The sequence below is a fragment of the Polypterus senegalus genome, chromosome 4 (assembly GCF_016835505.1).
Source record: "Polypterus senegalus isolate Bchr_013 chromosome 4, ASM1683550v1, whole genome shotgun sequence".
NCBI lineage: Eukaryota > Metazoa > Chordata > Cladistia > Polypteriformes > Polypteridae > Polypterus > Polypterus senegalus.
In genome coordinates this window covers 182542855-182563353 of record NC_053157.1, presented here as the reverse complement: position 1 = coordinate 182563353, position 20499 = coordinate 182542855, and the positions used below count along the sequence as shown (strand labels likewise).

Genomic DNA, 20499 nt, shown 5'->3' with positions numbered 1-20499 from the left:
GTGAAGATCACAGCATCTTCAGCAAAGTCAAGATCAGTGAATCTTTCTTCAACAAGATACTCCACAGCCGCTTGACCCCACAAAACCTTGTCTAACATCCAGTCCATGCAGGCTTTTAACAGAATAGGCAACCCCAGAAACAACTAGGAAAAACAAAGAAGTTCTGCCTCCACTCTGCAAGACACTCATAGGTCCAGTGTGCAGGCTGGTCATTATATCCAGCAACTTCAGGAAAGAAAGTCTCAGGATGTCCCACAGGGCAGCTTGCTCAGCTGAGTTGAACGCTTTACGAATACAGTATTGGCAAAGCCTGCAAAGAAACTCAAACAATATTTGCATTTGGCTATGGCTATATAAATGTTTACACGCAGTGGTTTAACAGTTTGCACAGAACACTTTTGAATAATATTTCCAAAATACGAACAAGTATATTCATTTTGGTACTTCAACATCTAAAATGTATCAGATGATCTAGGTTCAATATTACTTACACTCCTCAATTTATCTGCTGCAAACAGAAAAGCATATTCATACTTTTAAAAAATATTGTCTGGGATCAGACTCCTAAAAATGTATTTACCATTCAGCACGTAGTTAGCCCTATGATGAGAGTGCCTCTGTATATGAAAAGCAGTGTTTGAAATTAATACACATAAGTGCCGGTATCCTATGTGCTACACTGATGTATTAACTTAAAGAGTTTTCACATTTTTGATGACTTCACTTCCAAACTGTTGCATGTAATGTTTATTGCAATAAGGAAAAAGTATAAACACCAATTTTAATCACTCTCTGAAATTAAGTAAACATTTTTCATTTAATAAAGGGGATAAAATAGTTAAAAATCAAAAGCACAACACTTTTACACAGCAACGACACAAAACACAGCCTTATGATCAGACTGTGGCATGATCATCTTTTCTGGAAGGGAGGGCAATTTAAAAATTCTCACTGGCACACATGCACACTTTTACATTTTTTTAATGCAGATTCCAAATTGGGGACTTCAATTTTGATGGTGAACTTTGAATACAAATAACAGAATAACCTTCAGATAAAGTGACTAGAAATAGTGAAGGACTGTTGTACAGTTAAGTATTAAAAGCCTGTAATGAAAAAGTTGAAAATGCAATGTACTTACTTGCTATAGAAGCCTTGCATACAGGGAAGACACTGCAACTGTCCAGCCAAAAGCTGAAAGTATCCCATGGGGCACAATACACAGTATGCAAGAGATGAACACATACCAGCATCTGGACAGCAAGAGCAATTCAATGTTTCTATTTAAGTTTATACAGAAATGGGGGAGAGAGAAAAAGAGAAAGATCACTTAAACACCACGTTATTAGATATTTAAAGAACACTAAATAATATAAAATGAGCAGTTGTTATATCAGACAAATACATAAATTCAAGCCAATTATATAGTTTTAACATCCTGGTATAAAAGTTTTACAGGTAATATATATAATCAGACATTTAAATAACTATTTTGTGGAGTTTAACAGTAAACATAGATAATCCTAACACAATTAAGCTTCAAATTAAAATGCGGTTTAAAGCAGTAAATTCTAGCACTGTTTTGTCTTTCCTTACCATTACTATAATGGGTTCCCGGTGAGCAAGCCAAACAGGTCGATGTGTTTACCATTAAGCATTCAGGAGATGCAGTGCTGGTTACTGTAGAACTGTTGCTGCTCTCTGTGCTGTTTGAAATTGATGGACCATCTGTAGTCTGACTGACAGCAAAACCTGTAAGCATTTAAAAAATAAAATAAACATTCCACAGTCAACTGTAAGTAAAATACTATTGTGAAAATGATCTTTTTGCCATTACAAATGGGGAGGGATGGGACAAATAAAATAGTTTTTCAAAAGGAAAACATTCAAGTACACATATGAAATAAGTTGGGTTTTTTTTTGAAAATGTACATAATAAAACATCCTGCTATGGACTGACACTCTTATCTCATCCAGTTTATCCCTGCCCTCCACCCAGTGCTGCCAAGATATTTTATTGCTCCCTTGTAATCCTAAAATCGAAATGGAAAAGGCTCAATTTATGTAACAATGGATTATATGCTGCACATAAATTTTAGAAAATGAAACATAAACCACCTTAAATATAATCATTTAGCTAAGAATGCAATTAGTACTTTCAATTTTTTTTCCTGAAGCTCAATCAGGAATTTGTGTTTCAAACATTATAACTTTTCAGAATTATACCTAAAAAGTGTTTTTCCACTGTTGCCTGCCAAGTATGAAACTAGAGTAGAATGATGCATTGTTCTTGAATTGGAGAAGCTTGTTGGTCAAACCGGCCCAAATATACATTTGGAGCTTGTAGATACACTATTGTTGAAACAAAGGTTCTCTAGCAGAAAATGCAAACTTGTGTCATAATGCGAAAAACTGAAAAATATCTAGCAACGTATGCTGTGTGACGTACAAAAATTCAGGTTAAAACTGATCACAGCTCACTGCTTTGACATACAGTATTACTTAATGAACGGCAAGTACAATGTGCAATAAGGAAGAATCATGGAGACCGGAAAAGCAGAAAGACCTTCTTGCCTTTTTAATTACAATATCTTATTAGTGACCAAGATTACAGGTCTTTTGCTACACTAGGATGTGATGCAGCCACTGACGATGAACTCCACTGTGCACTTGTAGAGGTTAATGAGAACAGATATAGAAATGTTGAAGTTCTGCCAGAGGTGGGAGTTGAAGCTACTTCTGACAGGGGACTCTGCCAGCCGTTACCAGCAGACCCTCACAACACGTTTGGGCCTACCAGGTCTGACCGGCATCTTCCCCCACCATCGAAGCCAACTCACCACCAGGTGGTGATCATTTGACAGCTCCGCCCCTCTCTTCACCCGAGTGTCCAAGACATATGGCCGCAAGTCCGACGACACGACCACAAAGTCGATCATCGACCTGAGGCCTATGGTGTCCTGGTGCCAAGTGCACATATGAACACCCTTATGCTTGAACATGGTGTTTGTTATGGACAATCCATGACGAGCACAGAAATCCAATAACAAAACACCGCTCGGGTTCAGATCGGGGGGGCCATTCCTCCCAATCACGCCCTTCCAGGTCTCACTGTCATTGCCCATGTGAGCATTGAAGTCTCCCTGCAAAACGAGGGCATCCCCAGAAGGTATGCACTCTAGCACCCCCTCCAGAGACTCCAAAAAGGGTGGATACTCCAAACTGCTGTTCGGCGCATACGCACAAACAGTCAGGACCCTTCCCCCCACCCGGCGGAGGGAGGCCACCCTCTCGTCCACCGGGGTAAACCCCAATGCACAGGCTCCGAGTTGGGGGGCAATAAGTATGCCCACACCTGCTCGGCGCCTCTCACCGGGGGCAACTCCAGAGTGGTAGAGAGTCCAGCCCCTCTCAAGGAGATTGGTTCCAGAGTCCAAGCTGTGCGTCGAGGTGAGTCCGACTATATCTAGCGGAACCTCTGGAAGAAAAATTAGTAAAGCCAGACCAGGCAAACTCTACTCAGGCAATTCCCAGGTAGAAATTCAAAACCATGTCTCTGGCCTTGAAGCAGCAGCACTTAACACAATGCCTTAAGTGAAATATATTTTATGGTACTGTATACTGTATTTAAATAGTGTGTGCTTGGTGTGTGGGTGGGGTGTGCCCTGTGGTGGGCTAGTGCCATGCCCGGAGTTTGTTTCTTGCCTTGTACCCTATGTTGGCTGGGATTGGCTCCAGCAGACCCCTGTGACCCTGCAGTTAGGATATAGCGGGTTGGATAATGGATGGATATATTTAAGAGTACACATGCTGTACAAATTGCTATACTCTCCATTTGCCTCAACATACTAAGATTTTGCTCTCAGGTTATTTTTAAAATAAGATCACATCATTCCACCTCCCGTTTCTTGGATCCCTTTCTCTCTGCCATGTCTATCACAATTTAGAGCCTTCTCCTTCTGTTTCTCTTTCCAGTATTATTTTTTTTTCTCATTCATCATACCCCCAGAAGTTACTCAAAGTTCAATGCCCTTGGTGAAAATACTATCCTCTGTAAGTAAATACAAGGTTTCATGAATAATACACTTGAAGCCTTGGATAATCTATATCTACCACTCCCACTCCCGACACTCAAGTACCCCAAAGCAATGTGCTCAGATCATGGTTGTTCCAGATTATTCACAGTTGTGTTGACAAGCATGACACCAATTCCCTGTCACGGAGTTTGCTGGCAGTTAAGACTCATAAACAACAATGAAAAGACTGCCTACTGGGAGGAGGTTAAACTTCTTACTAAATTGTGCAATTACAACAACCTGTCCTTCAAAGTCAGCAAAATAAAGGCTCCAATTGTTGCCTTCAGAAGATTTCTAGAGAGGTCATGCTTCTATTGACAGCAACTGTGAAAACAGAGATTAGTTTAAGGTTGGAAGAGGTCCACATTCCTGAGGATCTCCCATAGTATCTTTAAACTATTTATGTTTAAAAGTCAAGAATTTTAAGGAAAATAAAGACTAGCCACTACCCATCAGCCTCGCCTTCTCCATTATTAAATTCTGCATTTACACACTTGAGAACATACTGACTAGTCTCATTACATGGTAGTAGGGTAAAGGAGGAGATTAAAATTCTTACTGACTAGTGCAGAAACTGCAATCTGTCCCTCAATACCAGTGACTGAAAGCAGCTGCTAACTCAGTGGAAAAGTGATCATCAAAATTGACATTATTCATTATTCAGAGTGACTGTAGCAAAATTGAGCTTTTATGTTCTAATTGCACTGCATTACTGTGGATTGTGTGGAAGAATAATGTTAGAGTAACATAGCATTCATCTTAAAGAAATAGCATAAAGGGTTAATAAATGTCAGAAACCTTTGCAAGCATATCAGGAAACCAAATAAAGAACAAGTGAATGATGATACTGAAAGATGACTAAGAAGTCAGCAGATGTCCTATAAAACAATCAGAATGGACATTTGTTATATGCACAGAAATTTCAAGGGTGGTGGCTCAACTCAAAAGGTATAAGAACCACCGGAAAAGACTTATTTTATAATCAATCAATCAATCAACATTTATTTATATAGCACATATTCATACAAAAAAATGTAGCTCAAAGTGCTTTACAAAATGAATAGAAAAATAGAAGACACAATAAAAGATAAACATAAGTCAACATTAATTAACATAGAATAAGAGTAAGGTCCGGTGGCCAGGGTGGACAGAAAAAACAAAAAAAAAAACTCCAAAGGCTGGAGAAAAAAATAAGTCATTTTGGTGTAAACCAACCAGAGTAAATGTATGCATTGAATGACAGTGTATGTAAACTCAATAGTTTATAAAATTAACTTTTATTCTTTGTTTCTCTCATCATTCTGACCATGCTGTAACAGACTGCTTTTGAAGAATGCTCCTTCCAAGGGATTTTGCCGAGGAGTAATTAAAAGATACAATGAACAGCTTTTCTCCTGCTTGATTACTAATTTGTCCTGTTAGAGGATGTTTCTTTCTTTAATAAGATGTTAAATTTATACCACAGTTTCATTATCCTTTATCACCACTGGTTTAAAGCAACTGGTCTTCTAATGGAAGCTGAGAGAACAGAAAAATCCATCAAGACCGCAGTTATGCAATTCAGACTATCAATAACTAGAAACAAATGATAACGGGCTAGTATACTGACTAGTTGCATTAAAATTCTGGAATTATAATTGCACTTTAGCAGATCACAAATCCTAACAGCAAATAGTGAAAATGGCACAGTGAGCAAGAAAATGCAAGCAGCACAAATCTGGTGTTTAAACTCCTTTTTTAAAATGAGAAGGGCCCTTGAGGTAGTAGAATTCAAACTCTCCGAGTTCTTAATAGACATGTATTAATCAAAGGTGGGTTTGTGTGGTCAAGAATATTAAAATGTGGGCATAGTTTTTAGTTATTTGCTTCACTACCGATTTGTTACTGGTACTTGGGTCTGAAAGCTGGTTTTGATACCAAATTCAAAACTTTATGCCTACATTTATAACCGGACTCTTAACTCCTCTAACACAGGTTTACTTGTTACACTAAGAGGAAGAACCATGCATAAATGAACTGGTGAAGTGTTTCTTTGCTCTTATGCAACCAGAAAAAAAAATCTAAAATGTTTTACTGATGGAGAAACAGCACACTAATGCCATTAAACAATAAAAAAAAAAAAAACTGCTATAAATCCACTTTTTTTAATTTGGACTTTTCATAATTCTTTTTTCCACACTGGTTGTAACAGAGTATAAAGAGACCTACAATATAAAATACTTAAAGGATCTGCACAAGTCACTATCTACTGTTTTTCTGTTTTCTTTTTCAAGGAGGATCCTGCATAACAGCAATCTGATCAAAGTACCCTGCAGCCAACTTCAATGTAGGAAAGGATGTGGATGCTACAACTATTGATGAGACTCACAGCATCTAATATTCTAGGAGGATGCAACATTATAATGAATGTGTTTCAAAATTATGTTATTTAGAATGCCCATGGGTCCTTGGAACAACTACTGGTTTATTTCCTCTAGAATCACATTGTCGATATTTTCTGTTCTAGTAGAGATCTTTATGATATTTCTGTCTTTTCTAAGGAAGAACAGACTTTCCTGAACCATTTGCCTCCATTATATTTGTAAATGAGAAGACTGTATGATATTGAAGTTAAATTAAATACTGGCTTACTATTGCTTTATACATTCACAATTGATCAGAATCATGGAAACATAGAAATATGCCTAGCCTAATCCGGGAATGACACTGCACATACAATAGTATCCCACACTCAGTTATGTTAATAATATGTAAATAATCTTAACGCTGAAACTTCTAACTTACTCTGGATTTTCTTGAACATAGGTGAACAATGAAGATTTTTTGTTGAATTATGACATTTATTTGTATAATAGCTGAACTCCACCAATTTTTCTGAACTTTGAATTGAAAGATGTTTTTCCTATCACAAAGGGATAAATTCCTTGAAGCTTAATAATATACTCTACAGATGTTTTCTGCAACTTCATTCTCTAGCCAGTTTCACCTCAAGCGCCGATACAGAGAAAATATTGCTAAGTACATTACTATAGAATTAAATCTTGAGATTATTAGTTCAAAGTATGTCAATTCATTACCAATAGAGATCTCTAGATGTTGTGATATCTAGTTGATTGCCATAGTGTAACTGTATAGGTTACAAAAGGCATGTTTGCATTTTTATAAATACACTGATAGTGCCTCAAAAACTTCTGAGGTTACGCTAGGAGGAATGAAGGATTCCACAAGTAAGTGATAGCAGACTATAACACATTTACAAGGATTTGCTAGGTGGTGAACTAGGTGAACAGCAGGTTGATGCCACATCACAATTCCTCTTCATCAGCTTTTCATTCATTTGCTGGGATACCATCAGAGTGGTAGACCCTGAGATCTTTCATTTGATTGAATGCCTCAGTGATCTTTTCTAGGGCTAATGAATCTAGATGTGTATTTTATGAATTCTGAAGAAATGCTTGAATGGTGTCAACAATTGATTTCCAATAAAGTAGTAGTTCTTACTGCTTTTTGCAGTTTTGCAAGATGGTGGCTTCATCTTTCATGAAGTTTCTTGAGACCAAAGTGCTGAGATGCAGTTTAGGCTCAATGTACAAATGATCTTCATCTTCGCCAGCAACACTATGCACCCCCTCTGCTTTATTCTGCTACAACTTGTTCTTAATGATCTTCCACTGGGTCCGATTAGGTGTTTCAGTTCAAACATGGAAGCATTCCTGAAATTCATTCTTCTTTATGGGGTCTTATATGGCTCACCTTTAAGCACTTTGGCTACTTGTAAACAATTTGAAAATTCACAATTGAATGAATCAGGCAATGGCCTGTTAAGCTGGAAGTATTTTTAAACACAGCTCATGTGATATGGCTATCTTTCATGTCATCACTGTTACATGGCCTAGAAAACACCAGTGTTTACATTGGGGATGTATCTATGATTTCCTGTATTTGGTATTCTGGCAGAGCACTGCATTGGTGATGAAGAACATGCAATTGACCTTTCCAACAACTTTCCTACCAATCGCGTCTCATCCTCTTTTGGAGTAGCGCCCAACTCCTGCATTATAACAGTGTGGCGGGCGGCTGGGGCTTTTACCCAGCCGGGATGCCTTGTAGAAGGATGGACCGGGAGAGGCAACCCTGTTTGCTTCAGGGTCACCGCCAGGAGGCACCTGGAAAATTACGGAGCCTTAGATGGCAGCACTTCCACCACACTTGGAAGTGCTGCTAGAAGATCCAGGGACACCTGGAGCACTTCCAGGTGCCCATGCAGCAATTCTGCCACACCCGGGAGTGCTGCCGGAAGCAAATGGGAGCATACCTGAAGCACTATAAAAGAGGATGCCTCATTCGATTTAGAGAGCCGGAGTCAAGAGGTGGTGGACAGAGCTTGTGAAGAGAGGAGTGGAGGTGGCAAAAGGAGAGAGAGAGAGAGAGAGAAGGAGAAGGAAAAGGAGTGAAAACGACCGAGCATTACTTTGGGGAGAATTGTAGGCATTTTGTGCTGTGAAAATGAAAAAAAAAAACAAGAAATAAAGGCGTGTGCTTTTGGACTGTGTCGGGCTGATTTACCACAATAGTTTATTTGATGTGAGATACTGCATCTTCTCTGAATGTATAATGTGGAGTATATTTTAATATCAATACTGTATTATTTATAACAAATAAATAAACATACCACACACACACACAAACTATATCAGGTAACTAGAGAATATCATATTAGGTGTTTTTCCACCATCACCCTCATCCAAAAAAAAAAAAAAATTATCTTAAAAGTTCACCTATTACAGAGTGTGCTACTACAACTAGCTATTACAAAGCGGCAATGATTATGAGAAGTAGTAGAGTTTTAGGTATGATAAAGTTTGTAAAATTCACAGAATCTGTCCCTATACTGTTAGCATTCTAACATTTCCCTTTCAAAACAATATTCAAATTCACCCTTTGGGAGGTTATAATTCAAGATACTGCAATCTACCCAAGAATCAAAGCAGAACATCATAAAAGTGAAAACTGTAGACAGAAAGTGAAAGTTAACAGTGTTTTGCCTTATTTGAGACAATTGTTGGTTTTTTAGCTTAATTGAATATTTTACTGGTTAAAGCTGGTTTACTACAAGTTGAGAGTTACATTTCTTCTCAAAAAAACATGTAAAAAGCATTGCATTTTATTGCTTGAAAAACAACTTTATTAAATCTCATCTACTGTAAAATGTGCAAAGCACTAAAAGTACAAAGTCATTGTAGATAGTATAATAAAGATACAAATAACAATAATACAAACAGCACACGAGTGTCAATTTCAGATTCACCAGAATCACCTTTGGTTTCACGAACGGTTTCAGTTTCGCTGCCTCGGCACAGACTGACCTCACCATCACTACTAGACATCATTATGAGGCTCCTTAGGAGAAGACATGTCTACATTGTTACCCAGGCAACACTCGGGCCCGACGCTTACACAACACATGCCTATACTGCTGACCGAGTAACACTTGGCATTAACTTTGTTGGCACTTTTATATTTATATATATATATAAAAATAAAAATAAAAAAACAGACTGACTGATGCGTGGGTCTAACGCTAACCAATTTTGAGAAAACCCCTAAGAGGCGCACTAAGGATGCGTGAATAAACAGAACTATCATAATAGTTAACACTTTCTTACTTTCTTAATCCAACCACATACCAATACTATGGGTATAAAGAATATTTATTTATCCAGTTATCCATCCAGAGACAAGAAAGGACATCAATGCATAGAGGAAAATTGAGCCTGCTCATTACCAGAAATTTTTTAATTTAAGTGTTAAGGATTTCTATAATTTTACATAGCAAGCTAAAGAATTAACATGGAACCCAGCAAGACTTGTCTTTAGTTTAGCTGAAGCAATATGTTCCAGCTGCATAAAGACACTACTTACATTTTTCACACTCTCACAGATAATGTGCTCTCTCAAAGGTAAACACCAATTCAGGAATACAGAAGATGCAAATGGATACACAGTTACAAAAACAAAGTGACACGAAATGTTGAATATGGAAATAAGAGATACATTTTTAAAGGCCTCTAACTACCCAGCCCTTGCAAAAGATGTATAAAAAATGCCATGCTAAATTAGCAGCTACATAGTCTTAGGTAAAGCACAATGCCTCAACTACCGCAAAACTATGGAGCTATATTTAAGTCTTTCTGTGCAGAACATTAAAAATTATTGGAAACTATGTGATTCATGTCTACAAACACGATATTTTCCCTCAAAGACCACAGGGGTGAAAGCATTACTAAAAATTTAAGAACATTTCTTAGATCATGAGAAGGAGAAACAGGTGTGTGGGCTAAAAAACAGCAGAGTAGGCCTATTAATGTCTAAATGGAAGAAGAGAATCAAAGAACCCTGGCTCCAAAAACAGTTTATTAATAACTATAAAGTTTATTATCAGTAAGATTCAAGCAAAAACAGCAAAATACAGAATATTATCTCAAAAAGAGGCAACTTGGAAAAAAATAACCAACTCCTAATTCTGTAATCCAAAAACAGAGCATGAGTAGAAAGTCTAAGGCCAAAAAAATCCAAAACACCCCTTATGCAATCCAAAATTCAAGAATGCACTCTAAACAACAACATGAGTAAGAGCTTATCCCTCAACTTTAAGAAAAGGCATCCCAGGCTTCATATAGACCAAAAGCAGGTATCCAATCTGGATCAACATATCGGGAAAAAGGGACTTAACAGAATTAACACAAGACGACAAGGCAAAAATCAATAAATGAGAAAATACTAGTTAAATTTCAATAGAATTATAAAAAAAAAACAACATACAAATAAAGAGGAAAAAAAAAAAAAGCAGAGCCAGGAACCGGAACTTGAATAATAAGCTCACTTTCTTATCAAAGAATTTAAAGCCACGGATGTACTATATATCGACTGGATATATTCTGCCTGATTTGTTTAAAAAAAGTAAAAAACATGTTTTGTTTCTAGTATCAAAGATTAATTAGGAATTAATTTGCACCAAATTTTTAGAACTAAAGTTAAACCTAGTAGCTTTTTTGACAAAATACCTTTCTATCTGATTTTACCGTTTACATTTAACCTGAGGAAAGGAAGAACAATTTTGTGCAAGTTTCAGTTTATTATTTACTTTTACACAAAATCTTAAAGGGTACTTGGTTGTTTTTCCATGTTAACATGTACATAGAAGACTTCAAATTTACTTTGTTAATGATGGATATTTGACCCTTGCTTTCAATAAGTAAAAATTAATATAGTTAAACTTTGTATTATAGTAGTTTAGCGCTGGTTAGAATTTACAATAACATTTTTAGACTCTTTTCCATATTGTCATCAATTCCATCCTTTATTGCAAAACTTTCCTGAAATATCGTGATATAGTTTCAAGTCCATATCAGACACTTTTAATACACACATTAGTTATGTAATGAAGTATTTCTGCATATACGCCATGTAATTACTGATTTTGACACTAACCAAAGCACTATTTGCCCAAATATTTTTTGAGGGAAAAAAAAGATTACTTGTTTGGAGAATTAGAGTAGAGGCCATCCCTTCTTTAATTTATAAATGGAGGAATAGAGAAACAGGGTTATGATATTTGTTGGGGTTTTCTGAAACTTACATCAATAAATGTACAAAATTGCAACATGTCCAGCCCCAACTTACCTAAAAAAAAAAGCTGTGCTTTTATAAGTAAAATACCGTTGTCAAGTATTTGGGAAAAATGAAGAAATCAATTTGTGTGATGGCATACCTCTGTAGGCCACACTTATCTAGAAAAAAAAAAGTCAATAAAGTCCTGTATCAAAATAAGAGGATTTCTTGTACAGAGCATCGTTACAAAAGGAAGGGTAAACAGTGAGAAAAAGCAAAATATTGAATACAAATAAGGAAAACCTTTCTCTGGCCATTAAACCTAATTACATGGGACTGGACCCTACTTATCGGGTGGGGTGTCTTATCCAAGGATCCACAGTCCCAAAATGAAACAACAAACACAACAAGGTTTTCTCCCAATCACCTCCAATTCTTCTATCTGGCTGTACTACCTCCCTGCCAGCTTAAGCTTTTCCCCCCAACTCTCCTCCTGTGCAAACCTCTTTGGACATGGGGTGGGTTTATACTTCTTCCCCTCAGGGATGCTTTCAGGGTCACTCCCTGATTCAGGAATCTGTTCTAGAACGGGGAGACTGAGGAAGGACCCACGGCCAGGGAGACTGCCCCCAGGCGCCCCGGGAAGGTATTGCACTGTCTTTGGTGGCTCCCCCGGGACGTATGCAGCAGAGGCGTCCCGGCCGGGCATGGGACCCAGCTGTCTGTCACAATATGTATTACTGTGTGATTTTCATTTCAAACAGGATCATATTTAATACAAACAAATCAGACCGTATTTTGACAATTAAAAAAAAATTACATTATTTTACATTTATGGTAGCATGGAAGTCATGTAGACATGGCATGTAAGGTGGGAAAACATTTACCAAGGCAATCTGCAACCCGTTTATAATCAGGGCAGTTTTTGCTTTAACAGACCCGACACCCAGTCAGAAAAAACTGTCTACTTGATAATTAAAGACCAGTATGTGGAAGGATTTACAGCACGCACTATAAGAATTATGTAGTAGTAAGTATGCATATCATTAATAGTAATGAGGAACGCAAAGCACTAACTAAAAAAGAATATTAAATATTCCACCGGATGTAAACATTGAGGAAGCTAGATATAGTGTGCAAGTACTTGCAATATTACTGAGCATAAACTTTACAGATAAAACTGAAATACAAAAATGTAAAATAGTTGTAGGTTACTACGAGATATGGCATAAATGGACACAAAATGGAAACAAATGTAGAAATGTTTGACATGGAATGAATATGAAAATTATGAAGTGAAGCTGAATTAGGAGATTAAAGTCAGTCAATCATTTCCAACCCGCTACATCCTAGCACATGGTCACGGGAGTCTGCTGGAGTTTAAAGTGGCAAATTAAATTAAGGGAATAATTTCAGCAGTCAAACAATTCCCCAATTTTAATGTAAGAGAATAGACAATGAAGGGACTACTAACAATTAGTAGGGAAAAAAAAAAAACTTTCATAGGTACTGCTTACTCACTAGAAAGGGAAGTATTCTTAAGAGAAATTCTTTTTGTTCCAGGATTTCATGGTGTTTTCCATGCTTAGATCTGGCTGAGTCATAAGCATGTGATACAAAGACAGAATCTGTCTAGGGGAAGTTGTTGCACTAGCAGAAGACTACTAAAGCCAATCTGTGGTGGATTGTGGGGAGTACAATCAACAGTACTTGATTTTTTGTCATCACAAGACATTCATATTTCTGTCACACAAAACATTCTGTAAAAAATACAGGTTAAAGTAAGAAAACATATACAGCATCTTCTTCAGCACTGAGCTCACTGGTTAGAGATAAATGACACTAGAATCTCACAAATAAAGGAATGTTTGTTGTATGGACTATAAATAACCTTCACTTTAAGCAGTCATATTAAAAGGCACTGAATTCAAGCACACCACCACTGAAAACCCAAAAGTAACATGATGAGGTCAAAAGACTGTGACTGGTGGACATCGCCATAAACCAAAAAAAGGTACCACTACATCAAGCAAAGCAATAAAACTGAACAAAAATGCAATAATTAACTATTACAGTCAATGAAAATACACAATAACGAGTACAGTACCGATCTGGGTTCTCAAATTTTCTCTTTGTATACCCATCCCCATTAACTGATTTTTCCCCCTGTAGTAAACTGTTAAGTACAGAATTGTTATTAGGTAAAAGTTAAAGTAATATTTCTTTGCACATCCCCCCCCCAAAAGCTAGGAAGTTGGGGGTACAAGGGAGTAACATGGCATTACAGATAATTTTTGCAGATGTGTCTTAATGTTAATCTTGTAAAGCATTAGATGTATATATTTTTTAAATAAATGATCAATAGTGTGGTTTAATATAAAAATTAGAAAGCCTAATAATGTGCATTCTTTTAATTTACAAGCTATATATAGTTCAGAGCTTGAATTTTATGTGTTGTAAAAAAGTGGAAAATTATACCCCTAAAGTAACAACAAAATGGACGGGGTAATTGACTTTTTGGGATTTCACAGTAGAGGTTATGAACAATTATTTAATCCTCATGGTATTCATCTACAAGTTTTGTCTATTAACTGAAAAATAAACACAGCTTAAAACCAATACTAAAAAGTTAAAATACATTTGCACAAACTCTTTAAAGCTTTTTTTGGTAAAAACAGCACAATATTTAAATCAGATTTGTATTTGCTGCTGTGAAATTGCATTACTGTATGGAGCATTAGCCGTTTAACAACATTTACAAAAGAGTAATTTTTAAAGGGCAAGTCAAATTAACTCAATGTCACAAACTCCTGTTACTTTTATTTTCCAAGCATGTACCTCATTTTTAAGATTGAAGGCCACCTTTGTAAAATTAAACTGTTTATTATTTCAAAATATTTGTACAACAGCCTTTGTTCTCTTTTCAACTTGCCTCACATAACTAATCAAGGTTTGTCATTATTTATGCCTGTGTACTAATCCAGCCTTGGCCAGCAAACACTCATAACTAGAAGCTGCATCCCCATTCACTACCATACTATCGAAGTATGTGTTGTTTATGTTTTTAAAATATCTTCCACATTGTAATTGTTACAGTACTGAACCTTATGCGATTCATTGTGTTTCAGAAATTAACCTAAACACAATGCTTGCAGATTCTAATTCAGCAAATAAGTAATTAGTTTAAGTATCACCACTAACGCCAAGATTATAACCTTCCGTTAATGCATTGCACGACATATGGCTAGGAATGTGCCTTTGAAGCTTTATAAGCTGAGCCACACAACTGTCAGAGCAATGTGGATGCTTTGAAACTCAAAATAAATGTAATTTTGTAGTGAACATAATGAGCAGCTCATTTCATCACAGTTGTAGACAGACACATGTTGGGTGACACTATGTATAGCAGTGCCTGCCTCACGCCTAATGCAGCCAGGACAGGCACCCAAATCCGACAATCTTTACCGTAACTGGATATGTTTCTCATAAAATGGATGCTTGGTTGGACCAAAAACTATAAGCATAACCATTACAATCAGAGGAATTGTGTGAAGCCTCTAGCTATTTATTTCAACTCTCACATTCACATAATAGTCATTTAAACTTGTAATGCTGACTGAAACTTCAGTTACATCATACTCTCAAAACATCTATAATTAGGTATTTGTTTTATCATTTTTTTTTTATTATTTCTGAGCCTATCCCTTGATTCCATAAACTGTTAAAAGTGTAAATAATGAAGTTTTCTGGTTGCTTCATGAGGTGTAATTGCAATTTTGGCAACCTCTCCTAGCCTTTACTTGCACATATATACAGTATATATATATACACACACATATACATACACACACACACATACATACATACATACATACATACTACTAAAGACTTGAGTGGTCCTAGTTGCATAGCTCTCAGTTTTGGAATTTTTATTTTTTTTATTTCTTACTTTAAATTTCTTTTCTTGCGTCTGGATTTTGATTACAGGATTGTGAAGTTAGTATTGTTAGCTTTCGGCTTGCCTCTTGAAAAAACTTTTTCGAGGCATTTCATTTTTGATTTGTTTTTTAATCCTTTATCAAAACATTCTTGTGGGTGCCTGCTTAGGAGTTTTAGGGAAAGGTTTTATGCAGGTTATATTTCCAGGCCTTACTAGAATGAGAAGGCATAGTTTAAACTAAACTGAAGCATTTTTTGAGTTTTAAGCGAGTCCTTCATGGTAAGAGAATTGTAGAAACTACCTGTCACAAAAAGTACGTGATATGGGAATGTCCCAGGAGCTTTCAACATGCTGTATATTCCCCATTGCAGAACAGGGCATCAAGCCCATTTAGCTGCAAAACAAGAAAAGCACCTTGTCTTTCTAGGGAAGTTGTAATAGCATACCATTCACTTTTCCATAAGCTTTCCCACTTAGAAATGTTCAGACACACAAAAACAATGCTGAAAAAGGTTTATTCACCACTGTAAAAATAAATACTCTTCAGAGGACTCCCTCAGAAAGAAAGGTTTATTCAAGTTTTCTTCTAAACAGCACATTAAGCATTCTTAAATTTTCTTGCTCTCCGTGAATAATGCTCATTCAGTGTTTATTATAAAGTCTATATTGGCTGTGAGACAGTATGTCATGTGAAAGACTAACATCCATTCACATCATATTCATGCCTTCCACCAACACATGCTGGAAGAGACTGAGCCACCCTCTGTAACACAGTAGTCTATGTTGATTTGGAGAATATATATGTGAAATAATATTCTGCACATTTAGCTCAAAACCCTATGGTCAGCAAAAAACAGAAAAAGTGCAGTTGATATGGGCATGAAAAAAATCAGTATAAATAAGAATTCCAACATAGTTGTAACAAAAAGAAAACAAATATTGCACTTAAAACAGTTTTCTTTTACAACTTTTATGCCACAAACATTGCAATCGCATGGTCTACACCAATCAAAGGCTGCATTTCTAAAGGTTTAGCATGGATGGATCTGCACAAATATAAGGCATTCCTTAAAGTGAAACTGTATTGTGTCATACCTGCACTAAGTTTAATGTGAGTTGTTACATGCAACATGTATGATTATATGAAGATGCACGATTAAAAAATTATGCATTAAATGGGAAGTTTGTTAAAAAAAAAAAAAACATACAGAAAAGCAAGTTTTAAAACAGTAGAAGTCATTGTTATAAAGAATTGGTACCGCTATTAGGGACAAACTATGAAAATTTTTATTTAAAATTACAACAGACTGCTGAACTTCAATAGTACACGAAATCCAGCTCACCCAGAGATAGTACTTTATTTGTCCATGGGGAGAGAATTTTTTTTTTTATAATCTCAAATACATATTAGTGTATATTATGACAAGCTACAAACCACTTTTTGTGTGTGTGTGTGTTATATATATATATATATATATATATATAAAAAAACACACTCGCACATATAATCACACACAGGGTGGGTCAATTATGTTAACATTTGAATAGCGGAAACAATTTATTCACAAAGCATACTTTATATGTGCAGGAAGATTTACAGGAATGTCTCAACCTGTTCTCCATCATTTTCAACACATGTACCACACGTGGCACATAAATTGTCCACAAAAACTGTATATAAGTATGTACATAGCAGTACCATTAGTGTTAACATAATTTTGACTCACCCTTCTTGTGTGTGTGTATACATACAGTACAGGCCAAATGTTTGGACACACCTACCTCATTCAATGTGTTTTCTTTATTTTCAAGACCATTTACATTGGTAGATTCTCACTGAAGGCATCAAAACTATGAATGAACACATGTGGAGTTATGTACTTAACAAAAAAGGTGAAATAACTGAAAACATGTTTTATATTCTAGTTTCTTCAAAACAGCCACCCTTTGCTCTGATTACTGCTTTGCACACTCTTGGCATTCTCTCGATGAGCTTCAACAGGTAGTCACCTGAAATGGTTTTCACTTCACAGGTGTGCCTTATCAGGGTTATTTAGTGGAATTTCTTGCTTTATCAATGGGGTTGGGACCAGCAGTTGTGTTGTCAGAAGTCAGGTTAGTTGGACGATCATTTATTTTCCAACAGGACAATGACCCCAAACACACCTCCAGGCTGTGTAAGGACTATTTGACCAAGAAGGAGAGTGATGGAGTGCTGTAAATGCTCATGAAAATAAAGAAAACACATTGAATGAGGACATGTGTCCAAATTTTTGGCCTGTACTGTATATATATATATATATATATATATATATATATATATATATATATATATATATTTTCACAAACACACTTTGGACTTGGCTATCACAGTGAGGCAACAAAGAGGTGTACTGATGTTGGTATAAAGGAGCCCAGCAGTGTTTCTGGACACACTTCTGCCAAATCTGTTGCCTAAAAGTACTCAGTGTGAGTGTGTAATAGAGAAGATATGCTACATTGTTCATAATGGCCATCAGTTTTGCATTCATTCTCTCCTTTCCTACTACTTCCAGGAGATTTACAGTGCATCCCATCCCTAAATGTGCCTTTTCAAACAGCTTGTTTGTTCAGTTGGCCTCTCTTGAAGTGATGTTACCAGCCCAGCCAACCACAGCGTTGGGGGGAAAAAAAGTCACACTAGCCATCATTGAACAGTAAAATATGTAAAGGATACCATTACCCACATTAAAGCAGTGCAGCCTCTTAAGGAAAGAGTCTGCTCTGCCATTTCTTATATAGTTCTTCTGTGTTATGAGACTAGTCAAGCCTGTCATTGATATGGGGGGTTGTGGGGGGCACTCCTTGAATAGTGACCAGACACAATGGCTCTTTGGTACAGCAAAGTCAATAACCAGTTCCTTGGTTAAAGTAACGATTTGACGATTCTAATGGTTTAATTTCCCTCAGTACTTTATTCTACTTTGTACCACAGAGTTACCTACTATGCCAAAAAACAATCTGTGCTATTCCAAGTTCCATGTGCTAAGTCTTTTCATTTTGTTTTTGAATTTATGCCCATTAAGGTATATTCTTCAGGCACATTCTGATGATAGGGCAACTTTAGGAAAAAATACATGTTACGTTTTTCTGTGCCAGATTATTCTGAACACTGTTTCATAAATATATATTTGTTGAAATGAATAAAGATCTGTTAAGAGAAGGAAAAAAAAAAAAAAATGCCACTCAGTCGTCGTTTTGTTTACCGTGAGCATGTTAGTTAGCACAGAGGTGGCACATTGAAAAGTCGCTTCAGTTCCACTGCATACGAAGTGATGTCACTAGATCTTTCTATTTCAAAGCGTTCACTTTTATTGGTTTTGCCACACGTGTAAATTTCATGCCGTGTTGGTACCGTCAGGTTTTCAGAAGGCTCAACAGTGAAAGTCAAACTGTTCAAGATAACCCTTGATCCGTTAGTATTAGGCTCTGTATCGATATAAAATTAACTTCTAAGGTACTGCATAAACTCTAGGAATTCATGTACTTTGCCTTAACTGGCACCGACAATCTAAAATGTCCCCGTCAACAAAACCATAAACAAGAATTGCACCAGGAAAAAGGCGAAGTGATATAATACAACAGATGTAGGAACAATGAAACACTGAATTGTAATTTGTATACTGCTGACTAAAATCGAACGTAATAAAGTTCCCTTTTCGTGACAAAATTGGTACAATGGGTACAGCAAAACGTAAAGAATCATCCTGGTGAACTCAATTTATACCATTAAAATTTAGAGATATATTTGCATGACTCTGCCCACTAAACATTGGTACATAATGAACGTCAAACGCTAGGCACACGACGGAAACATAAAAATGACCAAACCCGCCTAGCCGGAGCCCAATCCGGCAGCAACTGGGCGCAATGAAGGAAGAAGCCTCCGACCTCACCAAGTCTCGCACACAGTCTCAATGGGTCAGTTTAGCACAAACACTTTTCTTTTGAGATGAACAGGAGAAATACCACCTGCCCACGGAGAGAACCTGTAAAGTCGATACAGATGTAGACCGAACGCAGAAACTAAACCCAGTACGCCGGGCTCGCATAGCGGCAGCGCAGCCACTACACTCCCATACAGCTGAGCAATACAGATTTCATTTTCTAAATCCAAAACTCATGCCGGTCACAGGACAGGGTGCGCGCAAGCAGATTAGCGGCACTTATTGCAAGACAACCCTTTAACAAACACTGAACGGCTGTTCTTTAAAAGCGTCACTGAAAATGATTTTAGAAAGACTGCTTTTAGCAAATAGCCGCTGTAAAGCTAGAGAGGAAAGATAAAACAAAACCAAAATGTACTTACCAAGTAAGCAAAGGACAAAAACTACTGAACAAGTCTCGTGATACCGTGACATTGTTGAAGTATTTCAAAAGAGGTTTTGAAACGAAAAGACGACTACTATACGTAGTGCAACCAGTTTGACGAGCTAAAAGAAGCGGCGCTCTAACAGTGCAGGGACTCCGGAGGAATGCGCCTGCGCAAACCGAGAGCGCGTGGTATAGTGGTTTCCATCACCTGACAGGGTAGGAATAAAAAAAAAAAGACGAAGGCACGGGCAAGTGTGGGCGATCGCAAGCCATATGTGTTTAAGCCTATGCAAACTCGAGTTTGCTTGATCATTTTTGAGGTGCGATATAACTTAAAATTTGAAAGAGTCAGCGATATGTACTGTACGTCCTGGGATTGATCCTCCTTGCGCCCTCCATTTGGATTAGTGGACTCAGAGAAGGGTTGCATGGATAGTTAAAAAAAAAAAACCTTAAATGTATTTATGTGTTGTGTGTTGTTCGCAGTCAGACTTGTGCTGTGTTTACTGTTAACTGAAG

The 20499-nt window shown here is 36.9% G+C and overlaps 1 protein-coding gene across 1 annotated transcript in view; it reads right to left on the bottom strand.

The window, feature by feature from the left end:
• si:dkey-21a6.5 (tumor necrosis factor receptor superfamily member 9) overlaps nucleotides 1-20178 on the bottom strand; it is a 39447-nt gene extending 19269 nt beyond the window's left edge. The window contains exons 1-3 of the mRNA XM_039751740.1: nucleotides 19976-20178; nucleotides 1597-1752; nucleotides 1142-1280 (exon numbers count right to left, since the gene is read on the bottom strand). Coding sequence (XP_039607674.1) covers nucleotides 1142-1280; nucleotides 1597-1752; nucleotides 19976-20027 — 347 coding nt within the window. The 5' untranslated portion in view covers nucleotides 20028-20178. The remainder of the gene's footprint in view (nucleotides 1-1141; nucleotides 1281-1596; nucleotides 1753-19975) is intronic.
• Between the last annotated feature and the right edge of the window lie 321 nt (nucleotides 20179-20499).